At 38.3% G+C, this 24,050-nt stretch overlaps 1 protein-coding gene across 7 annotated transcripts in view; it reads right to left on the bottom strand.

Moving 5' to 3' along the window:
• Positions 1-24,050, bottom strand: part of dlgap1 (DLG associated protein 1) — a 365,633-nt gene that overhangs the window by 120,687 nt on the left and 220,896 nt on the right. For 6 of the 7 annotated variants that reach the window (XM_062980474.1, XM_062980475.1, XM_008108692.3 and 3 more), the window contains exon 4: positions 14,102-15,128. In XM_062980474.1, the coding sequence (XP_062836544.1) occupies positions 14,102-15,058 (957 nt within the window). In that variant the 5' untranslated portion in view covers positions 15,059-15,128. Of the gene's footprint in view, positions 1-13,185; positions 13,459-14,101; positions 15,129-24,050 lie in introns of those variants that run through there. The other variant, XM_008108696.3, reaches the window with a different exon arrangement.

Below are 24,050 nucleotides of genomic sequence, written 5' to 3' on the forward strand. Positions count from 1 at the left end.
CTGCCATAACATGGGAGTGATTCTCTCTCTGTATGGAGCCCCAGTTAGTAGTCTGGCTACTGATCTCTGGACAAGCGGAAGCTTTCAAATGGTCTTCAAAGGCAGCCCCACATGGAGCGTGTTGCAGCAATCCAGACGAGATGTAACTAAGACATGGACTACCATGGCCAAATCTGGTGTTCCAAGGTATGGGCAACACTCCTTGTTACCATCGATACTGTCGATGAATCCAGGATCGCCCACAAACTGCATACTTGTGTCTTCAGGGGGAGTGTTACCCCATCCAGCAGAGGTTGAATCAGAATCATGATGGCAGCCAGAATAATAGAGTTGGATGTCGTCTGCGTATATGTGACACTGAACTCTAAAACTCTGGATGATCTCACCCAGTGGTTCCATATAGATATTAAACAGCATGGGGGGCAGAAAAGAAACCCGAAAGACCCCGCAGGCCAGGGGAATGAACAGGAGTCCCCCAGCACCACCTTCTGGGTCAGATCCACTCAGTTCCATAGCCAGGCCTGAAACCTGATTGAAATGGATCCACATAATTGGTTTCTTCCAAGAAACTTTGGAGTTGAGAGGCCACCACCTTTTCCAGAACCTTGCCCAAGAAGGGGAGATTTGAAACTGGCCGGTAGTTGTCCAGTTGAGTGGGATTGAGTGCTGATTTCTTTAATAGAGGTTTTACTACAGCCTCCTTAAGGCTAGCTGGCATTAAGCCTTGCACCAAGGAGGCATTCACCAGCACCTTCACCCACTCTGCCAATCCCCCTCTGGCCTGTTTAATCAGCCAAGAGGGGCAAAGGTCCAGAGAACAGGTGGTTGCCTTCATTTCCCCCAGTATCTTGTCCACATCAGCAGGCTGTATAAATGGAAAAGAATCCATTAAAACAGGACAAGCAGGAGTCTTGGAGTTACATCCAGAGACTGCATCAATACTGGCATCTAAGTCAGGATGGATCTGAGCGACTTTATCTGCAATAGGTTGAGCATCCCCTATCTGAAATTCCAAAAATCTAAAATTGTCCACACAGGTGGATTTGCATTTTGGTGATTCTGTGTATACAAACATTGTTTCATGAACAAAAGTACTAAAAGTATTGTATCAAATTAGTTCCTGGCTGTGTGTACAAGGTGCATATAAACATATACATGCACCTTGTATACACAGCCAGGAACTAATTGATTTTGTGTTTAGACTTGAATCTCAGCTTCAATATAATCTATATATATGCCAATACAGGAATTCCAAAATCTGAAAAAAAATTCCAAAACAATTCTAGTCCCAAGTATTTTGGGTAGTGGTACTTTTTTTCCCCTTTTGTCAGGGGAGACTGAACCTGTATCATAAGATATTTAAAATATTAACAGTAACTTCTAGAAATAAATGGCTTCAATAAGAATTCCTATAGCATCTTACTTCATTTGCTGTGAGCAAAAGTTTGCCCATTTTAGTTTTGACTCCACAAATAAGTTTATCTCAGTGTATATATGTGAAAAAGACATTTTACACAGTATGCCTGAAACAGGTTTTTCCTGTGCATTTTTACAAAGATGATAAACTGAAAAAAAGTATATGGGAAGTCATCTACAACTGATCCCCAAAAACCACTTAATATCAAGTACTGCTTTTATTATTATTATTAAACTTATATACCGCTACTCCCGGTTTGGCTCGGAGCGGTTTACAAAAATAGATTAAAACAATACACTTGGCTTTAAAATAACAATAAAAACAATAAAAGCAACAATAAAAACAGACATAGCCCCGAGTCTTTCACCCATTGAACGCTTGTCGGAAGAGCAAGGTTTTGCAGGCTTTCCGAAAGGCAAGTAAGTCTCGGGTGGTTCGAGTTTCCACTGGCAAGGCATTCCATAATTGAGGGGCTACAATCGAGAAGGCTCTCTGCCTAGTGGAAGACAAATGATAAGTCCGTATGTTAGGGACTTCAAGCAAATTTTGGTCTTCGGACCGAAGTAATCTCTGAGGTTGGTAGGGTGATAAGCGGGCCCTCAGGTACGCTGGCCCCAGACCATGTAAGGCCTTGAAAGTTAGTACCAGTATCTTGAAAGTAATCTCAATCGGTAGCCAGTGCAGCTGTTGAAGAATTGGGGTGATACGCCACCTCGCCGGCACCCCGGCGAGAAGACGAGCCGCCGCGTTTTGCACCAGCTTCAGTTTCCGGATCACTGACAGAGGAAGGCCAATGTAGAGGGTGTTACAGTAGTCGAGCCTCGAGATGACTGTCGCCTGGATCACCGTCGCCAGGTCGTTCCTAGATAGGTAGGGAGCCAGTCGCCTAGCCTGATGTAGATGGAAAAACGCAGATCTGCTCACAGCAGAGACCTGGGCCTCCATTGTGAGCAGAGGGTCCAATAAGACACCAAGACTTTTTACCGAAGATGACGGACGTAGTGTCTCACCATCCAGGGTAGGCAGCTGGATCTCCCTCCCACCAGGACGGACCAGCCAAAGGATCTCTGTCTTCGCTGGATTCACCCTCAACCTGCTGGCATGCAACCATCCAGTAATGGCTTCAAGGCACTGATGGAAACTATCGGGTACGGAGTCCGGCTGGCCCTCCATCCTCAGAATGAGCTGAGTGTCATCAGCGTACTGGTGGCACTCGAGCCCAAAGCTCCGCACCAGTCGGGCAAGCGGTCGCATATAGATGTTAAATAATAGAGGAGAGAGAATAGCTCCCTGTGGGACCCCACAAGTTAGCGGAGACCACGTGGAAACCAACCCTCCCCTCACCACCCGCTGTCACCGATTTTGGAGGAAGGAGGACACCCATTTCAGGGGTATCCCCCTAACCCCCGTCATGGCTAGGCGGTGGGTCAATAGATTGTGGTCGACCATATCAAATGCTGCTATGAGATCCAATAACACGAGCAGCGCTGATCCGCCTTGATCCCTCTGGCAGCGAAGTTGGTCTGTGGTGGCGACCAGCACAGTCTCCGTCCCGTGCCCTCTACGGAAGCCGGACTGGAAGGGATCAAGTCTGGCTGTGTCATTGAGGAACTGCTGCAACTGTTCCACTGCTACCCTCTCAACCAGCTTGCCCAGAAACGGAAGGTTCGAGACTGGGCGGTAGCTAGCGGGAACCAAACGATCTAAGTCTGGTTTCTTCAGCAGTGGAGATACTGATGCCTCTTTTAAACCCTCTGGAAAAACTCCTTGCTCAAGGGAGCTATTTATTATATTCAACAGAGGTTCACGTAATCCATCTAGGCAGGATTTTACTAGCCAGGAGGGACACGGATTGAGGGAGCAGGTGGTTGCTCTCCGTCATAACTTCACAAACAAAAAGTAAAAGACAATGCATATCCCAGCAGCCTTCAAGTCTCTTGATCACACAAAAAAAATAAGGCAATCCAATTTTGTATAATGGGGCGAGTATATGACAGATGCTGTTGATTTACCATTCCGTGTGAAAATCGTATGTACGATATGGAGCACGTGTGTGCCTCTGTGTTTATATACACTTCATGTATATTTATATAGTTTACATTTCAAAAAGTGGCCTGCAAACAGCAAAATCCAAACTGACCCATTATCTCTATTGTTTGGCACAATTTCCTTGCCTGTAACTACAATTCTCCACACATGAGTTTTCTTTCACAATACCACAGCTATCTATTTTTCAACAGCAAGAGCTAATCAAATCAAAAGTGAGTTTCTTATTTTATATTTTGAACATTATACACACCTTTTCCAGTGTCATCATGAATAGGGTTTTAAAAAAATGTTTCACATCATGTGACTCAGTCAATTTCACTACTTTATTCATATATAGGAACAAAAGAGAGCATCATATCAAGATGCTGTAACAAATACCGGTTTATGGGTAAAACAATCTAAGTACTCAGATGCCTCTCACATTCACAACTTGGGCTTAATTTTGGAATTAGCCTTGGGCCCAGGTTGTCTGTTTTGGTGATAGGAGCACATTTACAAAATTGAACTATTGAAGCAGCTACGCTGATCACTGGAGATGTCAAATCTGGCTGCATTGCATCTCATCTGGATCACTGTAACATACCCTACATGCATATGTCTTTGAAAACTACTTAGAAGGTCCAAAATGCTGCAGCTAGAATGCTGACCGGAGCTGGTTACAGGGAAGATACAATTCTTGTTTGGCAAAAGTTCCACTGACTATAGTTCTGTTTCTGGTGAAATATAAAGTGCTAGTTACGACCTATAAAGTTCTATATGGAATCAGTCTGACTGTATAAAAGACCATCTCTACCTATATGAGCCAGTCTGCAATTCAGGATCCTTAAGGACTTATTTTGGTCCCACTAACATCATGGGCATGTTTGATGAACATATGGGAGAAGGCTTTCTCAATGGTTGCTCTCAGCCTTTGGAATGCCCCCCTCCACACACAATGGAAGGCTAGGTTGGGTCTGTTTTGCTTTCATTCCATCAGCAAGCAAATCTCTTTAGATATTAAAAAAACGGCCCCAGATATACCTTAGGAGATCAAGTTGTGACCCAAGCCAGGGAGAATAAGAGGATGTGTGGTGCCATGTTGGGCCATGCTGGCGTAGCTTCACAGGGATCACTGCAACTTAGCATTCTTTGGAGGTGGTAGGAATCCCCTCTGATCAGGTTTGGCATGGTTATCCTAGAGTTGAGCCTTCCACGGAGGAAAATTAAATCCTCACCCAGGAATGGCAGAGGTGCATAAAAGCACAGTCTCTACTAATTTGGGTTTTAGTTGAGATTTACTTTTCTTTCCAACCTTCCTTAATTAATGTGAGTCAGTATTGATTTAAGTCACAGCCTTTGATAATTTTGCATAGGATTAAAATTTGTTTGTGGGTAGGGTAGGTCTGTGTGCCTGCCATACGTGATTAAGGGCATTGGGTGCAAAGGTGGCACAGGTCTGAGCCATCATGGGGCCAGGGGAGCTCTCTTGGTCCCCAGGTAATGGTGGATCCAAACAGAGATTGTAACCACGTAGCATCTCTCTGGTTCAGGAGCAGTTCATTGGCAAAAGTTGGGTTATCAATGTTGGGATCAAATCCTATCCAGATCAAGCCTTCTTCTATCACTGTAACCAATAACAGTTATGCCTTTTTCTATCCAAACCCAAGCGTCATTTGTTTGAGAGCGCCACAGGACCAGACTCCATCCTTTCACTTTGCCAAGGTCTCGATAAACCCAGGGAGACAGTGCCAACAAGCAGGAGGCAAAACAACAGGAGCATTAGACATTTTTTTTAAAAAAACACTTGGACAGAAATTTTAAGCCTGAAAAAGAACATGTCTGATGATAATGATCCTGTATTATCAATCAATCAATTTATTAATGCTCCGACCAATGGTCATATACATATACAGAAACAACATCAAACAAACATCTATACAAAACACTATAAAATCCAACACTTAAAAGTAGGATGCAAGCAGGATAAAACAGAACATGCAAACTATACATTGTGAGGTACAGCAGCACAAGTGCAACATGTGCTGAGAGCTACACATTTACCGGTAAAATGCCAATGTATAAGATCAGTCATTTAAAAAACATAAGTAAAAATATCAACCAAGCATCAATAGAAACCCTGTAAAATTCCACGGTTAAAAGCAGGATGCATGGAGTATGAAACAGAGCTTGCAAAATATAACCAGTAAAAAGCCAGTCCTGTATTATCAGACCTTTGGATGTTAAGTAGTTGTGGCAGAAAGGTCTTTTAAATAAAGTGAAGGTGTGGATTACTATTCTTTTCTCTGTAATTACTATGTTGTTGTTTAAAAAAAAACTATTTTGAAGTAGTGTTTTGATAATATTGTCTTTTAATATAAAATGTCCCTGTCTTGTATGCTGTTTTTACCATTTTTGTATTATAAATGATATTACTTGTATTTTGTTTCATTCCATGCTATAACCCGTTTTGGATCCCATATTTTGAGCAAGGTGAATGAATGAATGAATGAATACATGAGCACCACATTATCTTTTCACCTTCAGCTTCTGAAGTGGTATGGTATTTTGCCAAGGGTTAACCTGTTCTTCTTTATTAGATATCCTCATCTCACCTTCTGCTTGTTTCAATGAGCATGGTCTATTCTAATGTGTTGTACTTGAGATTGTTTTTGAAGTCTTACTGGAAACTTAATACTTGGTTGTCACAGACTCCTCTTCTGAAAACTACAAGAACTGCTGATGTTGGATACTGAAATGGGCAAATAATTCAAATATGGGAGATTGTATTTCTAATGACCCAAAAAGTTAAAAACTGGATTCCCAATTAAACTTAGAAACAAACATATAAACTTTTAACTTCTCCATTATATTGTTGGACAGTTAAAACCTGGTTGAAACTGACCCATCAAGCATAATCCAATCTAGATACGGTATTAGAAAATCACTGATAACTGTCCAAGGTTATTTCTGTGCAAGAGCTGGTTCATCCCACAGCTCCCAGATCCAACAGGACCAGATTCAAAGCTATTCTACTGATATGATCATTATTCTGGGAAGAAATACAATCCTATACAACATAAACAGATCCAAGCAGCTTTCTGATGTATTGAGTACCCACCAACACCACCTCTATTCTGTCAGGATTTTCTCACATCCATTCTACTGCAGATTCCAACTACTTTTTTGGCACCTCATTGTCACAACTAGATCAAATTTAAAGCCAAAATAGAATCATCAGTCTAATGATGAATATAGCATATTACAGTGGTTCTCAACCTGTGGTCCCCAAGTGTTTTGGCCTACCACTCCCAGAAATCCCAGCCAGTTTATCAGTTGTTAGGATATCTCGGAGTTGAAGGCCAAAACATCTGGAGACCCACAGGTTGAGAACCACTGATCTATTATGACCCCAAATTTCTGATCATCTCAAGGAACTGCTTTATTATTTATTTATTTATTTATTTATTTCCGATATTTCTACCCCGCCCTTCTCCCCGAGGGGACTCAGGGTGGCTTATGAGAATGTGAAACAGAATGATAGAAAGGTGAAGCAGAATGATGGAAATAATTCTGTTGCACAATGCACAATGGAATGCATGGAATAAATGCAGTGGAAACATATTTTTACACACTGTCTGGAACCTACTGTCAGACAGCAACAGGAAAGTAGAAAAGTGATGTTTCCAATCTCAACCTGGACAGGATGTCAGAAAGTTACAACAGTAAACTGATTATTTTTTCAAAGTCTGCCAAGAGATCTAGAATTTTTCTTTTTTCTTTTCTCAATGAATGCTTACCCAAGCAGCCAATCAGTGTCAAAACCACAGCAAACTTCCAGCTGAAACAGATCCAGATAACAAGCACCATTCAAAAGTGCTCAATAACTTTGCCTCAGATGGGAGATTTGTGACATTTTCTTGTTATAGTCAAATATTCTATACATGGTTAAAACAATGTCTGGATATACAGCCAACCCTCTATATTCACTAGTGTTAGGGACACAGGATCCCCATGAAAATGAACATCTCCCTAGAAACACTTTTCTAGGAATTTCTAGGTCTTTCAGCAAGAGTCTATTGTCGACTGCTGCTGGAAGTTGACCATATAATCACACTTGAGGACCAATAGATTCCTAGAGAGATGTTATTTCTAGAAATCTTGACATTCTCCAGAATGACTGGAGGACATGAATCATAGAGTCCCACTGGATGACCTAGAGATTCCGAAAAGGAATTTTTTAATCAATACCATGAATATCAAATCCTTAAGTCAAAATTGCAATTGTGGAGGGATGATTGTAGAGATAGTTTGTTACAAAACATGCAAAGATACAGAATAGGTGATGCCTGGCTTGACAACAGTCCATGTGAGAAAGATCTTGGAGTCTTCATGGACAACAAGTTGAACATGGGCCAACAGTGTGATGCAGCAACTTAAAAAGTCAATTGGATTTTGGGTTGCATCAAAAGGAGTATAATGTTTAGATGGAGGGAAGTCATGGTGCTTTTGTATTCTGCTTTGGTTAGACCTCACCTGGAATACTGTGTCCAATTTTGGACACCACAGTTCAAAAGAGATATTGACAAGCTGGAAGGTGTCCAGAGGAGGGCAACTAAAATGACCATGCTCTATGAGAAGTGTCTTAAAGAACTGGGTATACTTAGCCTGCAGAAGAGAAGGCTGAAAGGAGCCATGTATAAATATGTGAAAGAACATCATAAGGAAGAGAGAGCAGACTTGTTTTCTGTTGCCCTTGAAAATAGGACTAGGAGCAATGGCTTCAAACTACAGGAAAGGAGATTCCACCTGAACATTAGGAAGAACTTCCTGATTGTAAAAGCTGTTCAACAGTTGAACTCTCCATCTCGGAGTGTGGTGAAGGCTCCTTCTTTGGGGGCTTTTAAACTCAGGCTGGATAGCCATCTGTCAGGGATGCTTTGATTGTGCTTTCCCTGCATGGCAGGGGTTGGACTAGGTGGCTCATGTGGTCTCTTCCAACTCTATGATTCTATGAAAACAGGTAAATCACCATGCTTTAAATCCAACATTAGTTCTTCTTAGAGTAAACATACTGAAATGATGGAGACTTTTAAATTACAGCATTTTAATCAACACCCAACTTAAGCCTCACTCATTTCAATTACTTCCCCAATATCAACAAAACCTAGATAGAAATTTTTGATCATAAAACCTGTGGATTTCAATAGATTTACTATAGGTAAGACTCTAGCCCTATCTTCTTTGAGATGATAGGGACTACATCTCCCCTCTCAGAAGCATTTACCACCCTAATGTCTCACAGGAAGTTATTTCATACACAAAATTTCATACACAAAGACCTTGGCAAATTTGTCTAAACTGTGTAGCCTCAAATCCACATATTTGGCAGCTTTATCCCGATTTCTGTACTCAATTGACACTTCTGACATGAAAGTACCAAACATCTCAAATCAATAGTTGTTTTTCTTTGCTAGATCCTTCAAGAGGTGCATTCCTCTGCTAACTTATACTTGATGATTGATGTCAATTTCCTTTTCCTCTACCTTGTCTTCCATGTATTTTTCTTGCTGTCATGGTATCTCAAAGGGCCTCAGTGCAACCTACCTGTTTACTGATTGCTTTGGTTGTTCCAACTTTTCTTGAATACTATTGTTTCTGAAGCTAACTGCTGACGCCATAGCACTATTCCTGTCTGACTTTTTCCATCTGAAAGTATATTTGCTGCCACCATTATGGGTGAAATGTATTGAATGTTCTGAATCAGATGTTTAAAGAGCCATACAAAATGTTGGACCTATTTTGGATACAGGATTCAGCACCGTGGATAGACTTCATTCAAACTAAAGATGAATTCATCACTTCACTGACCTATAAGCCCTCAACTGTCACTGCAAAATCATTTAAACACATACATTAATAAAAGAAAAGTCTTCAGGAATATCTGAAAACCAAGAAGTATTGTTTCATGTCTAACTTCAGTTAGAAAGGCAACCCATAGAATCGGAATAAATACAACAAAGCGTTGAAACTCTCCAAGTGGATCACAGACTTAAATGGAACCACCAGGAATACATTTTTGCATGGTCTTTATAATCAGGTAAAATGACAACAAAAAGTATCTGTCCCAATATCCTATCCATCTATAATAAAATTACTAGCAGACTGACTAGAAATGGCTATACATGTAAGCATGTTTGTGTGCACGTGAGTGAGTGTGTGCACATGTGCTGTGTGTGTACAAACTAATAGAATCACCTGTTTCAGCCATTTTAGACTCAAACATATTGCGTCAAACTACTTGTGCAACAGACCAAACATCAAGAGTTAGTAGAAAAGAGTTAATGTGTTTAAGTCAATCATTCATAAGCTAATTCAATGGCATTCATAGTAGAAGAAAAGAAAACAATGTTGTATTTAAGTTAAACGCTTCTATTACAATCCTTATCATAATCAAATTCCATCCCTGCAATGAGCTATGGAGAGAAAGAAACAGGAGTATGGAGTTTTGAAAATTACAATAATAATTGATCACACCAAAATCTCTAATTATTCCTTTCTCTCTTCCTTATAATTTATTTATTTATTTGCGACATTTATATACCGCCCTTCTCACCCCGAAGGGGACTCAGGGCGGTTTACAAGTATATATACATACAATATATTATATTATACAACTATATCGCAATATTATTAGTAATCTCTTCTACTTATTCACCTTTTTATTTTATTGATTATCAGTTTCCCAGCAAAAGACCTAGGATTACAAACTTTCAAATGTGGTTACCTGGAATAAAAGTGAAACTTTTGTATGGTTCCTGAAGAAGAACACAGGGGGTTATCTAGATACAAAAATAATGCGATCCAAACTGCTTTTCTTGGTTAAAACAGAGTTAGGAAGAACTTTAAGTATTTCTCATCACAGAATACTCCAGTAAGGTGACAAGTTATGAAGGGACACACAATTCCCACCCACGGTTTATTTAAATTATCCTGGGAATAAACTAAAGTATCATAACCCAATCATGAATTAAAATAAGTGGCTTGGATCTTGTGGCCTAAAAATAGTACTTTTCCATTTTTAGGGATAAAACAGAACAAGTAGTACTGTATATTCTATCTATAAGTCCACCTCGTGTATCAGTTGAGGGCAGGTTTGGGGTGGAAAACACCAACAGTGCCATAAGGAGCCAGCTGCCTCTGGTCGCTGCCTTTTCCCCCACCCAGGAATTCAAAAACACCAGAGGAAGCACAATGGAGGAGACAGTAGAGGAGGTTGGTGCTTCTTTTAAGTCCTTCCAGGACAGACTACGTTCTTGCCTTTCACCACTTTATTCAGAGGAAGAGATAGTTTCTTTTTAGATAAGTTATGTACAGTTTATAAAATTGATCCATGGATAAGATGACCCCATTTGGGGGGTTGGTTTTTGACTAAAGTTTCTAAACTTACACATGAGTACCATATATACTCGAGTATAAGCTGACCCGAATATAAGACAAGACACCTAATTTTACCACAAAAAAACTGGGAAAACGTATTGACCCGAGTTTAAGATGAGGGTTGGAAATATAGCGGATACTGGTAAATTTCAAAAATAAAAATAGATACCAGTAAAATTACATTAATTGAAGCATCAGTAGGTTAAATGTTTTTGAATATTTAAAACTTGATTATAAGCCGAGGGGTGCTTTTTCAGCCCTTAAAAAGAGCTGAAAAGCTCATCTTATACTTGAGTATATACAGTATATAGGGTGTTTTTTTAAAATCCAAGGGAACTAGGCTTTGGTTAAAGAACAAACTCAGAAATGTAACATGTCTTTAGCACAGTTTTTCATCTAGTTAATAAATCATATAGTTAAGAACTGAATCCTGGAATCAAGTTAATCCCAAACTTCCAATGGAAGTCAATCACTTTTGTCAAAAAGTACACTTGTTAGCATTATCCTTCCAATTATGAAATTTTCAGCTTAACTGTTAACTTTGGTCTGAACAGATCATAGAATGAACAGTTTGACATTTTTTGCTGCTCGTGTACTAAAACATCCAAGCCCTCATTGTCACCTTAACAGAGCACATTCTTGCTGAATGCAGATTGTCTCCTGGGCAACAGCAACCAGTGACAATCCTGTATTACTATATTCTTTGGGTTTTCCATTCTGCTGACATTCAATAGAATCTTCGTTGGTAATTTTTTTACTTCAGATAAGTGATCTCATGCTCTCGGGTCCTATAAAAGAGCAGTAACAAGCAGCTTTTACTTAGCATTACAATCCAAGTTTACTTCTGTTATCTATAGTGTTTTCCATTTTGTATGGAAGTGTTATACAGTACTCCCAGTAATTTCTATCACTGAAATGTTGAAACTAGCTCTTTATTCCTGCCTCTAAAAGATGCCTATCTAGTCCACGTGTGTGTGTGTATGTATGTATGCACATATATGTGTGTGTCAACCAAATGCTTAAGAGAAGCCCAGACAAGGACATACAGAGGCACTGTCCCTTTCCTGTCCAGGACCTTGCTCTTGAGCAATGCTTATTTCCCCTACACAGGTATGACAAATATAAAAACAACTTCCTTTAACAATATTTTGGGGATTCTATATTGTTTGGAAATCACCTATTTGGTAATATTTCACTTTAAGCAAATTAGTCTTGTTTCAAAATTTTGGATTATCACCATAACTAACTCTGTTGTGTGATCTCTTTCAACAGATGAACGAGGTACACATTTTTAAACAAAAATATTTTGTACTGGTATAACTGCTTTTTAAAAACGTGACATTCTTATCTAGTAGGAATTCAAAATTAAATAATTCCTCAAAGAACTAATCAAAATCCCACTAAGACATTTATCTGGTTTGTTTTTGAACTTTTTACAATATTGAACATACAGAGATTTCTTTCAAATTTGGCAAATAGTTTATGACTTTAAAAGTCAACCTAGACCCCTCCCCCCAGGGTATGTCAAATGGGCAAAAATGCATTTAGTTATTTTGCATAATGCTTTAGAGGACTGTTGGTCATTCATCCAAGCAGCACAGATAATGCCCTCTAATTCTACTTCAGGAGTCTATTCCTGTCAATTAATTATGATCTGAAAGTCCCTGTGGCTCATGGAAAGATGAGGCTGGCATAATTTTTTCACTTGTATTCCTATCACTTGATCACATACTGGGTCATGATAAGCTACTTAACAACCAAGTGACTGTTCTTAAATAGTTAATTGTCTTAAATGTTATTCTTGCTGGACACACAAAATAATATATTTTCCTTCCCTGGTATAGTATCATTATCTTGCCACTTTCAAGTGCACTCCATATCTCTGCTGTACTAGACATAGAGATATATATGAAAACAGATATATGTACAGGTAAACATTCATAGATGTCATGCAGGTTTTCTTTCTTTATCATTTTAGATGCACATTAATCTAGAATGCATATTTTGTATTGAAACACAACCTCTTGCAGCCTGGCACCCTGGTTTCATTTCTAGGTCATTTGAACTACAACTAAGCCAGGCATCTCTAAGAGGACAGCAGAAATCTTTTCTTTACCCAGGTATGGACTCAAGTGCCAACATGTAATTACAGAACGTTTCATAAAGGTAAACACAAGAGAAAGCTAACCTGCAATATACAATGCACATAAAGAGAATTAAACAGCAGGCAAACAGAACAATATAGCATGCCTCTAGCTAATTAAAAAAAATCACAATCACAGCAAAGATTTCTTAGCTCAAACCTCTTTTTTCCTCATGGTCTTTTCTCTTCTTTGCTTAACATTACTCCACTGTCCATGCACTGTTAGATGTGCCATGTCTGCTCCCAAACAAAATGCATAAAAAGCAATCCACAGATCTTGGAAGACTGAAACTGTGTTAATTTTCTCTTCCACGTTCTTGCTACAAACATTAACCGGCAGTATGATAGCTCCAAGAGCAGACATCTGATTCTTGACATTTAAAGATACAATACTGGAGAAAAATAGTGACGCTTTATTAACTGCAAACAGCTTGTGAGGGAGTAAGTGATGTACTCTTAAAGAGTATAATCAGAACATTCAATAATTTCAGACTTTCAGCTTTGCTTTTTTTCTAGTCAGTGCTAGTTTTTTTTAAAAGGAATAATCGCTAGAATCACCAATCTGGTAACTCATATAATTATTCCATGAGGGTTTTATTTTTGTTTTGTGACTGTGACAAAACAGATACTAGGCTGGTTCACAATGTACAAAACACTGTGTTCAAAGGGGCTCCAGTTTTTCATCACAAAATCAAAAAGCAAAGACAAATCCTCAGATCACAAAAACTAATGAATATCGGTACTGAAAATATACAGTTCATTGAGACTGTAAAGCTAAGTGAAAGCTTTACTACCCCTGGTTCCCTTGTGACCTGCTGTGCTGTTTTGTATGTCTTGAGTGCCTTTTAATCGCCCCAAATTATTCAGAGAGCTCTTGTTCTTTTCATGTTATGCCTTATTGTATGTATTCATTTGGAACACTGACTCTTAGCAACAAAAAAATGAAGATTTATTCATAATTTGTATATAGATGAACCCCCACTGTCATCTTTTCATTTGCAATCTCATTTTAGTGGGACAGACATGTATGGAACCAGAGGAAGTGTAAACACTGCAAGCAGTAATACATACAGTACCTGAAGATACTGGCAAGAGCGTTCTTGTTGACAAGTTTCCGATTTCATCATTGTCTGGTCCATGTTCATGGAAGCTTTTTGGTAGACCTCACGAGCTCTGCTCACTGTCAGCGTAGAGGACCAGGAGCTTTTTTTCATTAATGGAGCATCCAAAGTTACTGGCAGGTTTGCACAGGTGGAACATTTGACATCATTATTGCTTCTGGAAGGCTTTACAGCATGTTCACTGAGAGTGTTATAGGCTTCCATAAAGTACTGAGAAGCAGAACGGTCAGGACATCTCCCCATAGTCATAACCCCGCTTGGTCCATGGTAAAGGCAAACATCATTATCCAAGTTGTCATCTGAACTCCACCATCCAGATGCGTTTGATCTGGATTTTCCTTCTGACCTCCTGTCTTTGCTCTTGCTACGCTTGCCATACCTCATCGACTGCGTCTCCTCTGGGCTTGCTTTGCCCCCATTGATGCTACCCTTTGATGGGCCTTCAAGGGAATGAGACTTTGTGAAAAGTTTTTGAACAGAGTGAACCAAGTGGCGTATCCTTCCAGGACTATCGCTACGATGTTCGACGGCAGTTCTTTTATATTGTAACGTATGGTAGCCATCTCGGTTAAGAGGGAGCTGCCTTTCAAATTGGTCCAAAAGATTGGCAGGAATGCGGTTACCTTTGCCAGCTGATCCATGTGGCACCAAAGCGCATTCATCCTTAAGCTCATTATGAGAATTGTAATGTCTCCGAGGAAATGTGCTGCTAGCAATCTGATCATTGTAGGGAACCATGCACTCTCCTTGAAAAGAGTTTCTCTGTGTGTAGTAAGAGTGATCTGATGGATGATGATCCACAGGATTTAACAAATATGGCTTCCTCTCTGAGTGATGTACCAAAGAGTCACATGGTGGTTCATACACAACCCCATGGTGGTGACTGCGACTGCCAGATAATCCTTTCATCATTGGTCCAAAAGCAATCTCAAAGTCATCTGAATATCAGTACTTATGATACTGAAAGATCCCCATCAAAGACCTAGAGAAATGGAGAACAAAAAATGTAAAATGCCGTTGTAGCTAATATACATATTTCTGGTTAGTTTACTATGACTATTATTATTGCATCTCTTAATGGCTACTAATCAAAAGGCTGGGTCCAGAAAAGTTTATTACACATGCTTTCCCCAGGAATAAAGGAATTTACATTAGTTACAACTAACTTTTCATATTAATTTCAGGGAAACTTGAGTGCAACCAAATTATGTTGGACACAACCTAGTGAATGCATCAATGCTATTCAGTTGTTTTAATGAGTCGTTCCACTAGCAGTCATGTTAAAGCCAATACATATCTAAGAATTCAGCATGCACAGTTTAGACTACTTTAGAATAGTAGTCTTTCTATCTTTTACAGCTATGGATGAAAACTAATAGTTATGAATCCACCAGATGAAGGATAATTTTCCTCCTAAAGAATTGGTCTTATAAAGAAAGAGAAAAAAGAAACTTTAAAAAGGGTCTCCAATAGATAGATTCTTCTGACAGAAAATACTTGGAATGTGAATTACATGTAATTGTCACCTTTATTATAAATCTATTGTGCATGTGTGAATTGTTATAGTGTAATGGTTGATTAGCAAATCCTAGCAGGAATTTGTGGGTGACACTAGATTGCAGGTTTGGCCATATATTCACTTACCTGTGTATTGGGCATCAATAAGGCAGCTAATATCTGACCATTTGTGACCTTAACTGAGATCTAAGATATGATACCAACTGCTCCAACTGTGACTGACTGAAATAATTCCAGTAGCTCTTCTCTTATATGATGGCAACTAATATTTAGATGCATGAGGTTGTGACTTCTGATATGGGTCACAACAGAAACAGAGAGAATATGAATAATATACTAACAATATAAGTTTGAAAATGAATCAGACAACATATAGTCATAAGTATTTGACATGAAAACGGGAAATACAGATTTGTAAAATGTAAGTTACTTAAAGACGTTGCTCAAAGAGTTACCAACAAAGAACAAAAACAGATGGATTTACTTTTTACAGACATGACTGTTAAGAATGATAAACCAGATGAGTCATTACATAAATTATGGAGTTTATGCTTAAAGCTGTGAGATTGAACACCTGCTTCAGAAAACATTAACTTAAAAATTAAATCTACAAAATATATCATGATCCTGAAAAATCAAAAGTTTCTACTACCAACTGTCAAAACAGAAAATTATCTATGTACATAAGTGGTAATGTTTTCCCTCTCACCCTATCTTCCATGTATATCAGTGGTTCTCAACCTGTGGGTCCCCAGATGTTTTGGCCTTCAACTCCCAGAAATCCTAACAATTGGTAAACTGGCTAGGAATTCTGGGAGTTGTAGGCCAAAACACTTGGGGACCTACAGATTGAGACCCACTGATGTGCATTATGGAAGGGTTGTTCAATTTCAAAGTATTGTGAATAATTATTTGGAATTCAAGAGTATACCTTGATTTCATATGTCTACTTTTAACACATGACAATACATCACTCTCTGAAGAAAGCCCAACCCACGTACAAAAAATGACCATAAGGATATATGGCACCATAGTTTTTCAAGAATTATACAAATGCTTTTCTGAGCCATTACTAAAATAATCAACTTTTCTTCTATTATTAAAACATACACTTAAATTAAGTAATATCTAGATCTTTAGATCTAAAGCCCAGATCTTTACTTTCCCCCACTTATCATTGCCAATGCTTACTTACAATAAGTAAACTATGTCTACTAGTTATCCAGTGAAATGAGGTATACATGCACATGTCTGATTGATTCTAGCATGTTTACAACTTGGTGTCTGAGTGCCAAGAATTACTATATATATATTTATTCTAACTTCTAACATACTCAGTTTTACTTCTAGTATTAACTTTCAGGTATATGTCTGCTCTAAAGTACATAGTCATATACTTATAATACACCCACATGCAAATAAAGAAGTCATCTAGTATGAATGTATACCGTGATAAAGGTTCATTACCCCTGCTGAATCCTTACTTAAGCCAATAATCTTATTAATGCCAGTGCAGGGTGAACTAAATAATGAGCCAACTCTAATTTCAGAAAGAAGAAAATGTACATTTATTGTAGTTTATTTTTGGTTCCGGTTCTAAGTATATGAGATTTGGCCAGTATATTCTCCCTCTGGAAAGTGTTATAAGAACATACTTAGAATGTACACTATGAGTTGTCCAATTGACTCAGTGCTCAGCATGTTGAATGATCTCTTTAACTAATGATAAATTAATCCTTAACAGAAAGTGTCACTGAGACCGTAGACACCGCAGGAGATGTCATCTAACACGCAATTAATCTGAATCATGTCCAAGTACCATTTCAAGATTTGCAAGTACAGAAGCAGCAATAGGCCTTTGAGATATGCCAGCAAGGCTGGAGCAATATTGAATCATTCCAAAGCACAGCTAACCATGATAGCAGTCTAAAATATACTCTCTCAGAGAAATGCCACATGTACATTCATGTGAGCAGGAAAAACTTCTAGCAAACACAATGAGTAGTTACCAAAGAGATCAGTTAAACCCAATCTCTAAAAGTAGAGAATTAAAGCTGAGAATAAGGAGGTGGAAAGCTTGGTTTTGTACATAGTGTCTTTCCCCAAATAGTTTAGACTTAACATACTCTATGCTGTTGTAGAATGTATACTATTCTGATGCAGAATACGTCTAAGAATCTGATACTGAAGAGAAAAACAAAAACAAAAGAAGAAATCTAGAAATGTCATGCCCATATTAAAAATAGTAGATGTACATATTTCTAAGATTCATAATACTATAGTACAATACCACACCAAAGAGTAGAGTGACAAAGTGAAGTTATGTCACGTCCAAAGCTCTCCCAGCCAAGGTTAGGCCAAGGTAGTCCTAAGTCACAAATTCCTAGCCTGAGAGAGGTTTGATTTCAACAGTGTGTTGCATACCCTCTAACTGTCCTGATTTGGTGAGGATGATCCCTGTTATTCTTCTTTTATTCCACTTTTTAAAACTACTTTTAAAATTTCCCATTTTTCTTTTTTCCATCTACTCTCCTGTTTGTTCTCAGCTTGTTTCAAATGCTGCAAACAAATGAATACAATTCCAAATGGAGACCAAAGTGTATAAATAGGGGGAAATGAGATGAGGGAATGGAAGCTTGGCTTTCTCTGCTGACTTGGGGGAAAAGCAAACTGCTGCACCCTTTTCTAGCTTGTATGTTCTTCCTCATTAATAACTTTGGATATCTTGACTACATTCTGATGTTGCTTGGCTATATATTTGTCTGTGAAATGTTGGTATGAATAGTATTGTCTCAGCTGATCTTCAGCTATCTTCCTGAGTTAGGCTTGTACTCTTGGTTATGCAGGTCATTATGATACGATACGAATAAACCATACGGCTTTAATCAGGAACTTTTTTATTCCTGAAAATTGATGCTTTCCATTTCCACTGCTTGCACCCAGAGAACAGGATAGGGAAATATGCAAGAGCCCAAGGCTCATTACAGTTTATTCTCATTATACTGAATCATGGCTAAGTATTTGGTCTGAACTGGCCCACAGCATGGATAAAATAATCATATACTGTATAACCATTCAGAGGTGCAACTAAGATCCTTATTTTGTTATTATTTACTCATTGATATTTAATATTAATATAACCTGTTTGGATCAACATAATAAACCTGTAAGATGCAACTGTAATACTTCAAGCTAATTAGCTATCTCTACATTATTAACCCTTTCCATGCTTTCCAGTACTCTCGAAATCTCTTTGTTTATATTATAAACACGTCTAGCATTCTGCATAAATATAAAGGAATGAGATTTATGAGCTAGAACTCAAATACGTAGGGGTTGAGCAACTGAATCATCTTCTAATTTCCTTCCAGCCCAAATTTCATGCAAAATGCAAGTGGAACTTCTTAAATCCATTCAAGATCCTATTTAGGGAAAGAAGGAATCATCTCCAAGGCCACCCAAACTACTTTGAAGTTACTGTGAGCATGAATTTTCTGTCATTATGCAAAGAACAGATGAACTGCTAAATTTATAATATATGCACTTACAAAGCATGAGCTAAAGATGCTTCACGGCCCACACAGCTCAATGTGAATGGGAAGACAAAAATTTTAACCTGAATATTCTATGGGGAAAATTATGCCTCCCTGCTTCTTAATCAATCCCTCCAGATATTATTTGGTCTATTAAATTAAAAATCATACTATAAAACAAAAAACAAATTATACCCAATTATCTTACCATTCAGTAGAGAAAACTAGAAAAAGGTTACAACAAATTGTGTAATTTTAGATTACTTTCTTCTATGTGATGTATAACAGATATTATAATATTCAGTACAGAATTGGAAGCAGGCTGGGAATGTTGTCATATAATTCAAAGGCATTGGTTCCTGCACTTTGCCTGTTCACAGTGATATTGGCCATATGTTATTTGCTCTTCTTTAGCAAATCATAGGAAACTATTGACATGATCCTTGCTACTATTCCTTGCCACCATAAGAAATTGCAGGAATCCAAGGAGGGAGTGGGTGGGCATCTACTGCCCTTACATAACTGCAACACAAAGTATAAATACATTAGTATGAACAATTGAGTAGCTAGACTGGGTTTTATGGTGTTCTTGTACTCATATCAAGTGACCTAAGCAGGGAGATGGAGGAGACACAAAGGGGGGGGGGGAGGATTATAGTAAAGTAGCAGAAAGACCCATGAAAGCTAGTGCTGAGGAGTTGCGTCAAACTAGAGTTAGGAGACTAGTAAAGGTGCAAATACAACTAGGAGTGACAGAGAAGAAGAGCTAAGTATTTAATAGCAGTTCCTTTTAGAAACATGTTACAATTGTCTGCTGAGACAGGAGAAACTCTCTCTGCACTATACTGGTCAGTAAAGTAAAGGTAATGGTATAGGTTTTCCCCTGAAATTAAGTCTAGTCGTGGCCGACTCTGGGGGTTGGTGCTCATCTCCATTTCTAAGCCAAAGAGCCGGCATTGTCCATAGACGCCTCCAAGGTTATATGGCCGGCATGACTGCATGGAGTGCCATTACCTTCCCACTGGAGCAGTGCCTATTGATCTACTTACATTTGCATGTTTTCGAACTGCTATGTTGGCAGAAGCTGGGGCTAACAGCGGGAGCTCACTCCACTCCCCAGATTTGAACTGCTGAGCTTCCAGTCAGCAAGTTCAGCAGCTCAGTGGTTTAATCCGCTGCGCAATCTAGGGCTCCCTTATACTGGTCAGACCTATAGTTAATTGTTCTGAAGTGTAAACCACAACAGTAAATCATGGTAGACAATGGTTTTGGGGAAGGGTCTTTAGAATGGCATAGAAATTCATTATGCTGATGAATAATGCAAGATGTATTTAATTATTAGCTTCACAAAATCAATACAATTATAACATAATGATTCCATACCATCAGGGATTTTCAGATAAGTATAAAAAAATAAGTGAGAAGCCATTCCAAAAGTATAAAACAAGTGGGATTAGAAAAACAATAGAAATGAATGCCATTTTAAAAAATAAGCAACATAGAATCATGTCTAGATAATTATGTGATGAAAGCTGTTCAAATTACTGCTTCCAAGAATATTACCTGCTTTTGAATTTTTGAGAATGATTTCTCATGAGTGACCAGCATAACAAAAATATGTTCATATCAAGATCACTTTTACTTAAGGACAAGAGTAATAGCATGTTTTTTCCCAGTTGGATCTGACACCTATAACAAAAAATACCAAGAATCTTTACAATTAACTGTACGCTGGCAGAGAGAGGCAAGCATGGGTTGCTTAATTGCTAGAATGGTGACAGTTAAACAAGTAACACAATTGTGACTTCTATGTGTCACATTCTACAGAATGCTCTCAATATTAACAATTTGTTTCATATATATGCCATTGTGCATATTTTTTGGAAAACCTAACTCAGTGTAATTGAAATGAAAACTGTTTAATTATTATTTGCCAAGTGGAATGCAAAATTAGGATAGCAGTCGAAATATCAGAAGGACACCAAAGAACTCCTTAAAGACAGTTGAGAGAAAAAAAACAACTTGTATGAAATGTGAGCCAGTAGGAAAATTTCACAGACACCATAGGCTGCCAAAAAGCCTGACTGCTCATTAGAAGCCAAAATCATGAAAAGGAGCTTATTGTATTTGGATACATCATGAAACAATAAGACTCAGTAAAAAGGACAATAGCTTTTGAAAAAACTCAAGAGCTGCAAGCAAAGGAAAAGATAACAATCCAGACATATGAACTCAATAAAGGAAGTCATAACCTGGAGTTTTCAAGTCCTAAGCAGGGATGTTTATCACGAGGTCTCTTGGCAGTCTCTCATTCACAGGGTCTTTAAAAGTTGTAATCATCTTGATGGCACAAAACAACAAATACTCAAGATAACTAGTCTGTTCTGCAATAGATAACGGAAGAGATCATCTCCAAAGAGCAGAACAGAAATTGGTGGAGGTTTTGAAACACGTTCCAAAAGACAGGGACGGCCTCTGAAGGTGCCTGCCATAGATGTGGGAGAAACGTCAAGAGAGAATGCTTCTGGAACATGGCCATACAGCCTGGATAATGCGCAACAACTCAAAACAGACATTGCTTGCACTAGACTCTTTGTCACCTGCTTCTGGGCTTTATAAAACTAATTGTTGACTTTGGAAATTGTCTTCTGCCATTGACATTTGTTGCCTGCATCCTTTCACCCGACAATCACCTCCACAACATGACCTGTGACCAAACAGACCTATCCTACTAATCTTTGGCCTGTCATAACGACAATGCATACAAGATCCTGAAATTTTACTGGCTCACAATCTGACCAGCTGTGTCCTGCTATGGGAAAGGAGACCTGAACAAATGTATGCGTGTATAAAGTTTATTAGATTTTTATGTTTTTGGTATGATTGTTTTTTATTTTTGTATAGTACAATGTACACTGAAAAACACTATGTATATATCTACATAATAAAATCACTGCATCTAGCATTGTGAATTCCAGCTAGTATATAGACTATATATAATACAGCTACTACTGGTCCCCCCCCCCCCCCCACCGACTCTTCTATATACCGTATCTGAAAAGGCACAACAATTTAAATCATTTCAGATTTAGAAGAACTTGTAATGTCAATTCCAAAACTGAAAACACACATGCCTCTATTTGTTTTTGGTCCCAGCAGTTTTCCAAGCAACCTATGCAAATGTGTAATTGGTTTCTGTATTCCCTGTTCACATTTGCTTTTCAGGAATGCTCCAGTTAAACATGCACAACATAAATTCGTGTGCATATATCATGAAATAAAATTCTTATGGAAACATGGTTTCAGAACCTAGAGTCACTTTCTGTTAAGTAACAAAGAATGCTCACAATATATGACTCATATGTCATTTCAAGATGAGCTTGGAATGGCTTCAATGAAATAACTCAAGATTCACTTATGGAAATAATGGAAATTATGAATAATTTAGAATAATGAATAAAAAGGCTTCTTGTGATCTGTTTCTGAATGACAGGCATATTCACTGAACAAACAATTTAGTTAAAACTATACACACATAACTTTGGGGGGGGGGGGGAAGGGCTATTGGCAACCCAGAAGGAAATAAAAATGTTTTCAATATGTTTACCACTGTAAACGAACCAGTAAATAAATCAAGTTGTCACAATTAAAACAATAACACCAACATTTTTTCTTCTCTTTCTTTTTCTCACCTCCCCAAACTGATGGGACTAAACTGGGACTCGAAGTAGCACACAATATAAAATAACAGTATTGTACAATTAAATCATTAAAAAGTAAATATTAAGATAGTATATAAGCATGGACACGTGTTTCACCTTTCATGTTGGTGATGCTTCAAGTGGGCATCCATTGATGTATTTTCTCCTTTTTTGAGTGGGGTTATTCCTTTTGTAGTTAGTGCATCCACCCTGTAGAATTAATGTACTTTGAAACTACTTTAACTGTCTTGGCACAATGCTGTGGAATCCATGTTATGGGTCAATACTATAAAATTGTGGGAGTTGCAATCTGAAGCACCAGCACTGACTGGTATAGAAGGCTAAATATCTTGTAAAACTACTGGTCCCATAATTCCATGACATGGAGCTATTACAGATAAATTGGTATAAAACAACATTAATTCTTCATTGCATGTACACCCTGAGATGTGTCCAAAAAGGACATTTCCAAGCTCTGACATTCTATTACTTGTAACTATGAAGTGAGAGTACATTTTATGCTGTTCAGTTCACACAACATGAAGTGCTTCTTTAAAAAGACTGAAAACTGTGTCAAATGCAACTTCTCTCTAAATCCTTTCTGCATCATAAGATCAAAGTAAAATTAGACCTAGATACTAATCATTTTCAAAGATGTTCTGTAGGGGATAGTCAAAATAATGATGCCCTAGAAAAGAATTACAGCTACACATCAGAAGCAATAGATTTATTAACTCTTCACCAAGAGCAGCTTCATTTTCCAGATGAAATGCCCAATCACATTTGATTTCAGCTCTTTCTGCAACAAAACATGATGAAGCAAATACAAGCAAATGCCATTTAGGTATGATTAACTATTACAGATAGCACAGTAGAGTGTGGGGAGATATTTAAAGATATTTAAAGTGGTGGCCTGTAGGGTCCCTCAGGGTTCAGTTCTGTCCCCCATGCTGTTCACATTTACATGAAATCGCTAGGAGAGATCATCTGGAGTTTTGGAGTTCAGTGTCAAATTTATGCCAACGACACCCAATTCTATTACTCCTTTCCACCTAAAGCTAAGGATGCCGTTCTGGTCCTAAACTGGTGTCTGTCATCAGTAATGAACTGGATGAGGACTAACAAATTGAAATTAAATCCAGACAAGATAGA

This window comes from Anolis carolinensis, chromosome 4 (assembly GCF_035594765.1).
Source record: "Anolis carolinensis isolate JA03-04 chromosome 4, rAnoCar3.1.pri, whole genome shotgun sequence".
Taxonomy (NCBI): domain Eukaryota; kingdom Metazoa; phylum Chordata; class Lepidosauria; order Squamata; family Dactyloidae; genus Anolis; species Anolis carolinensis.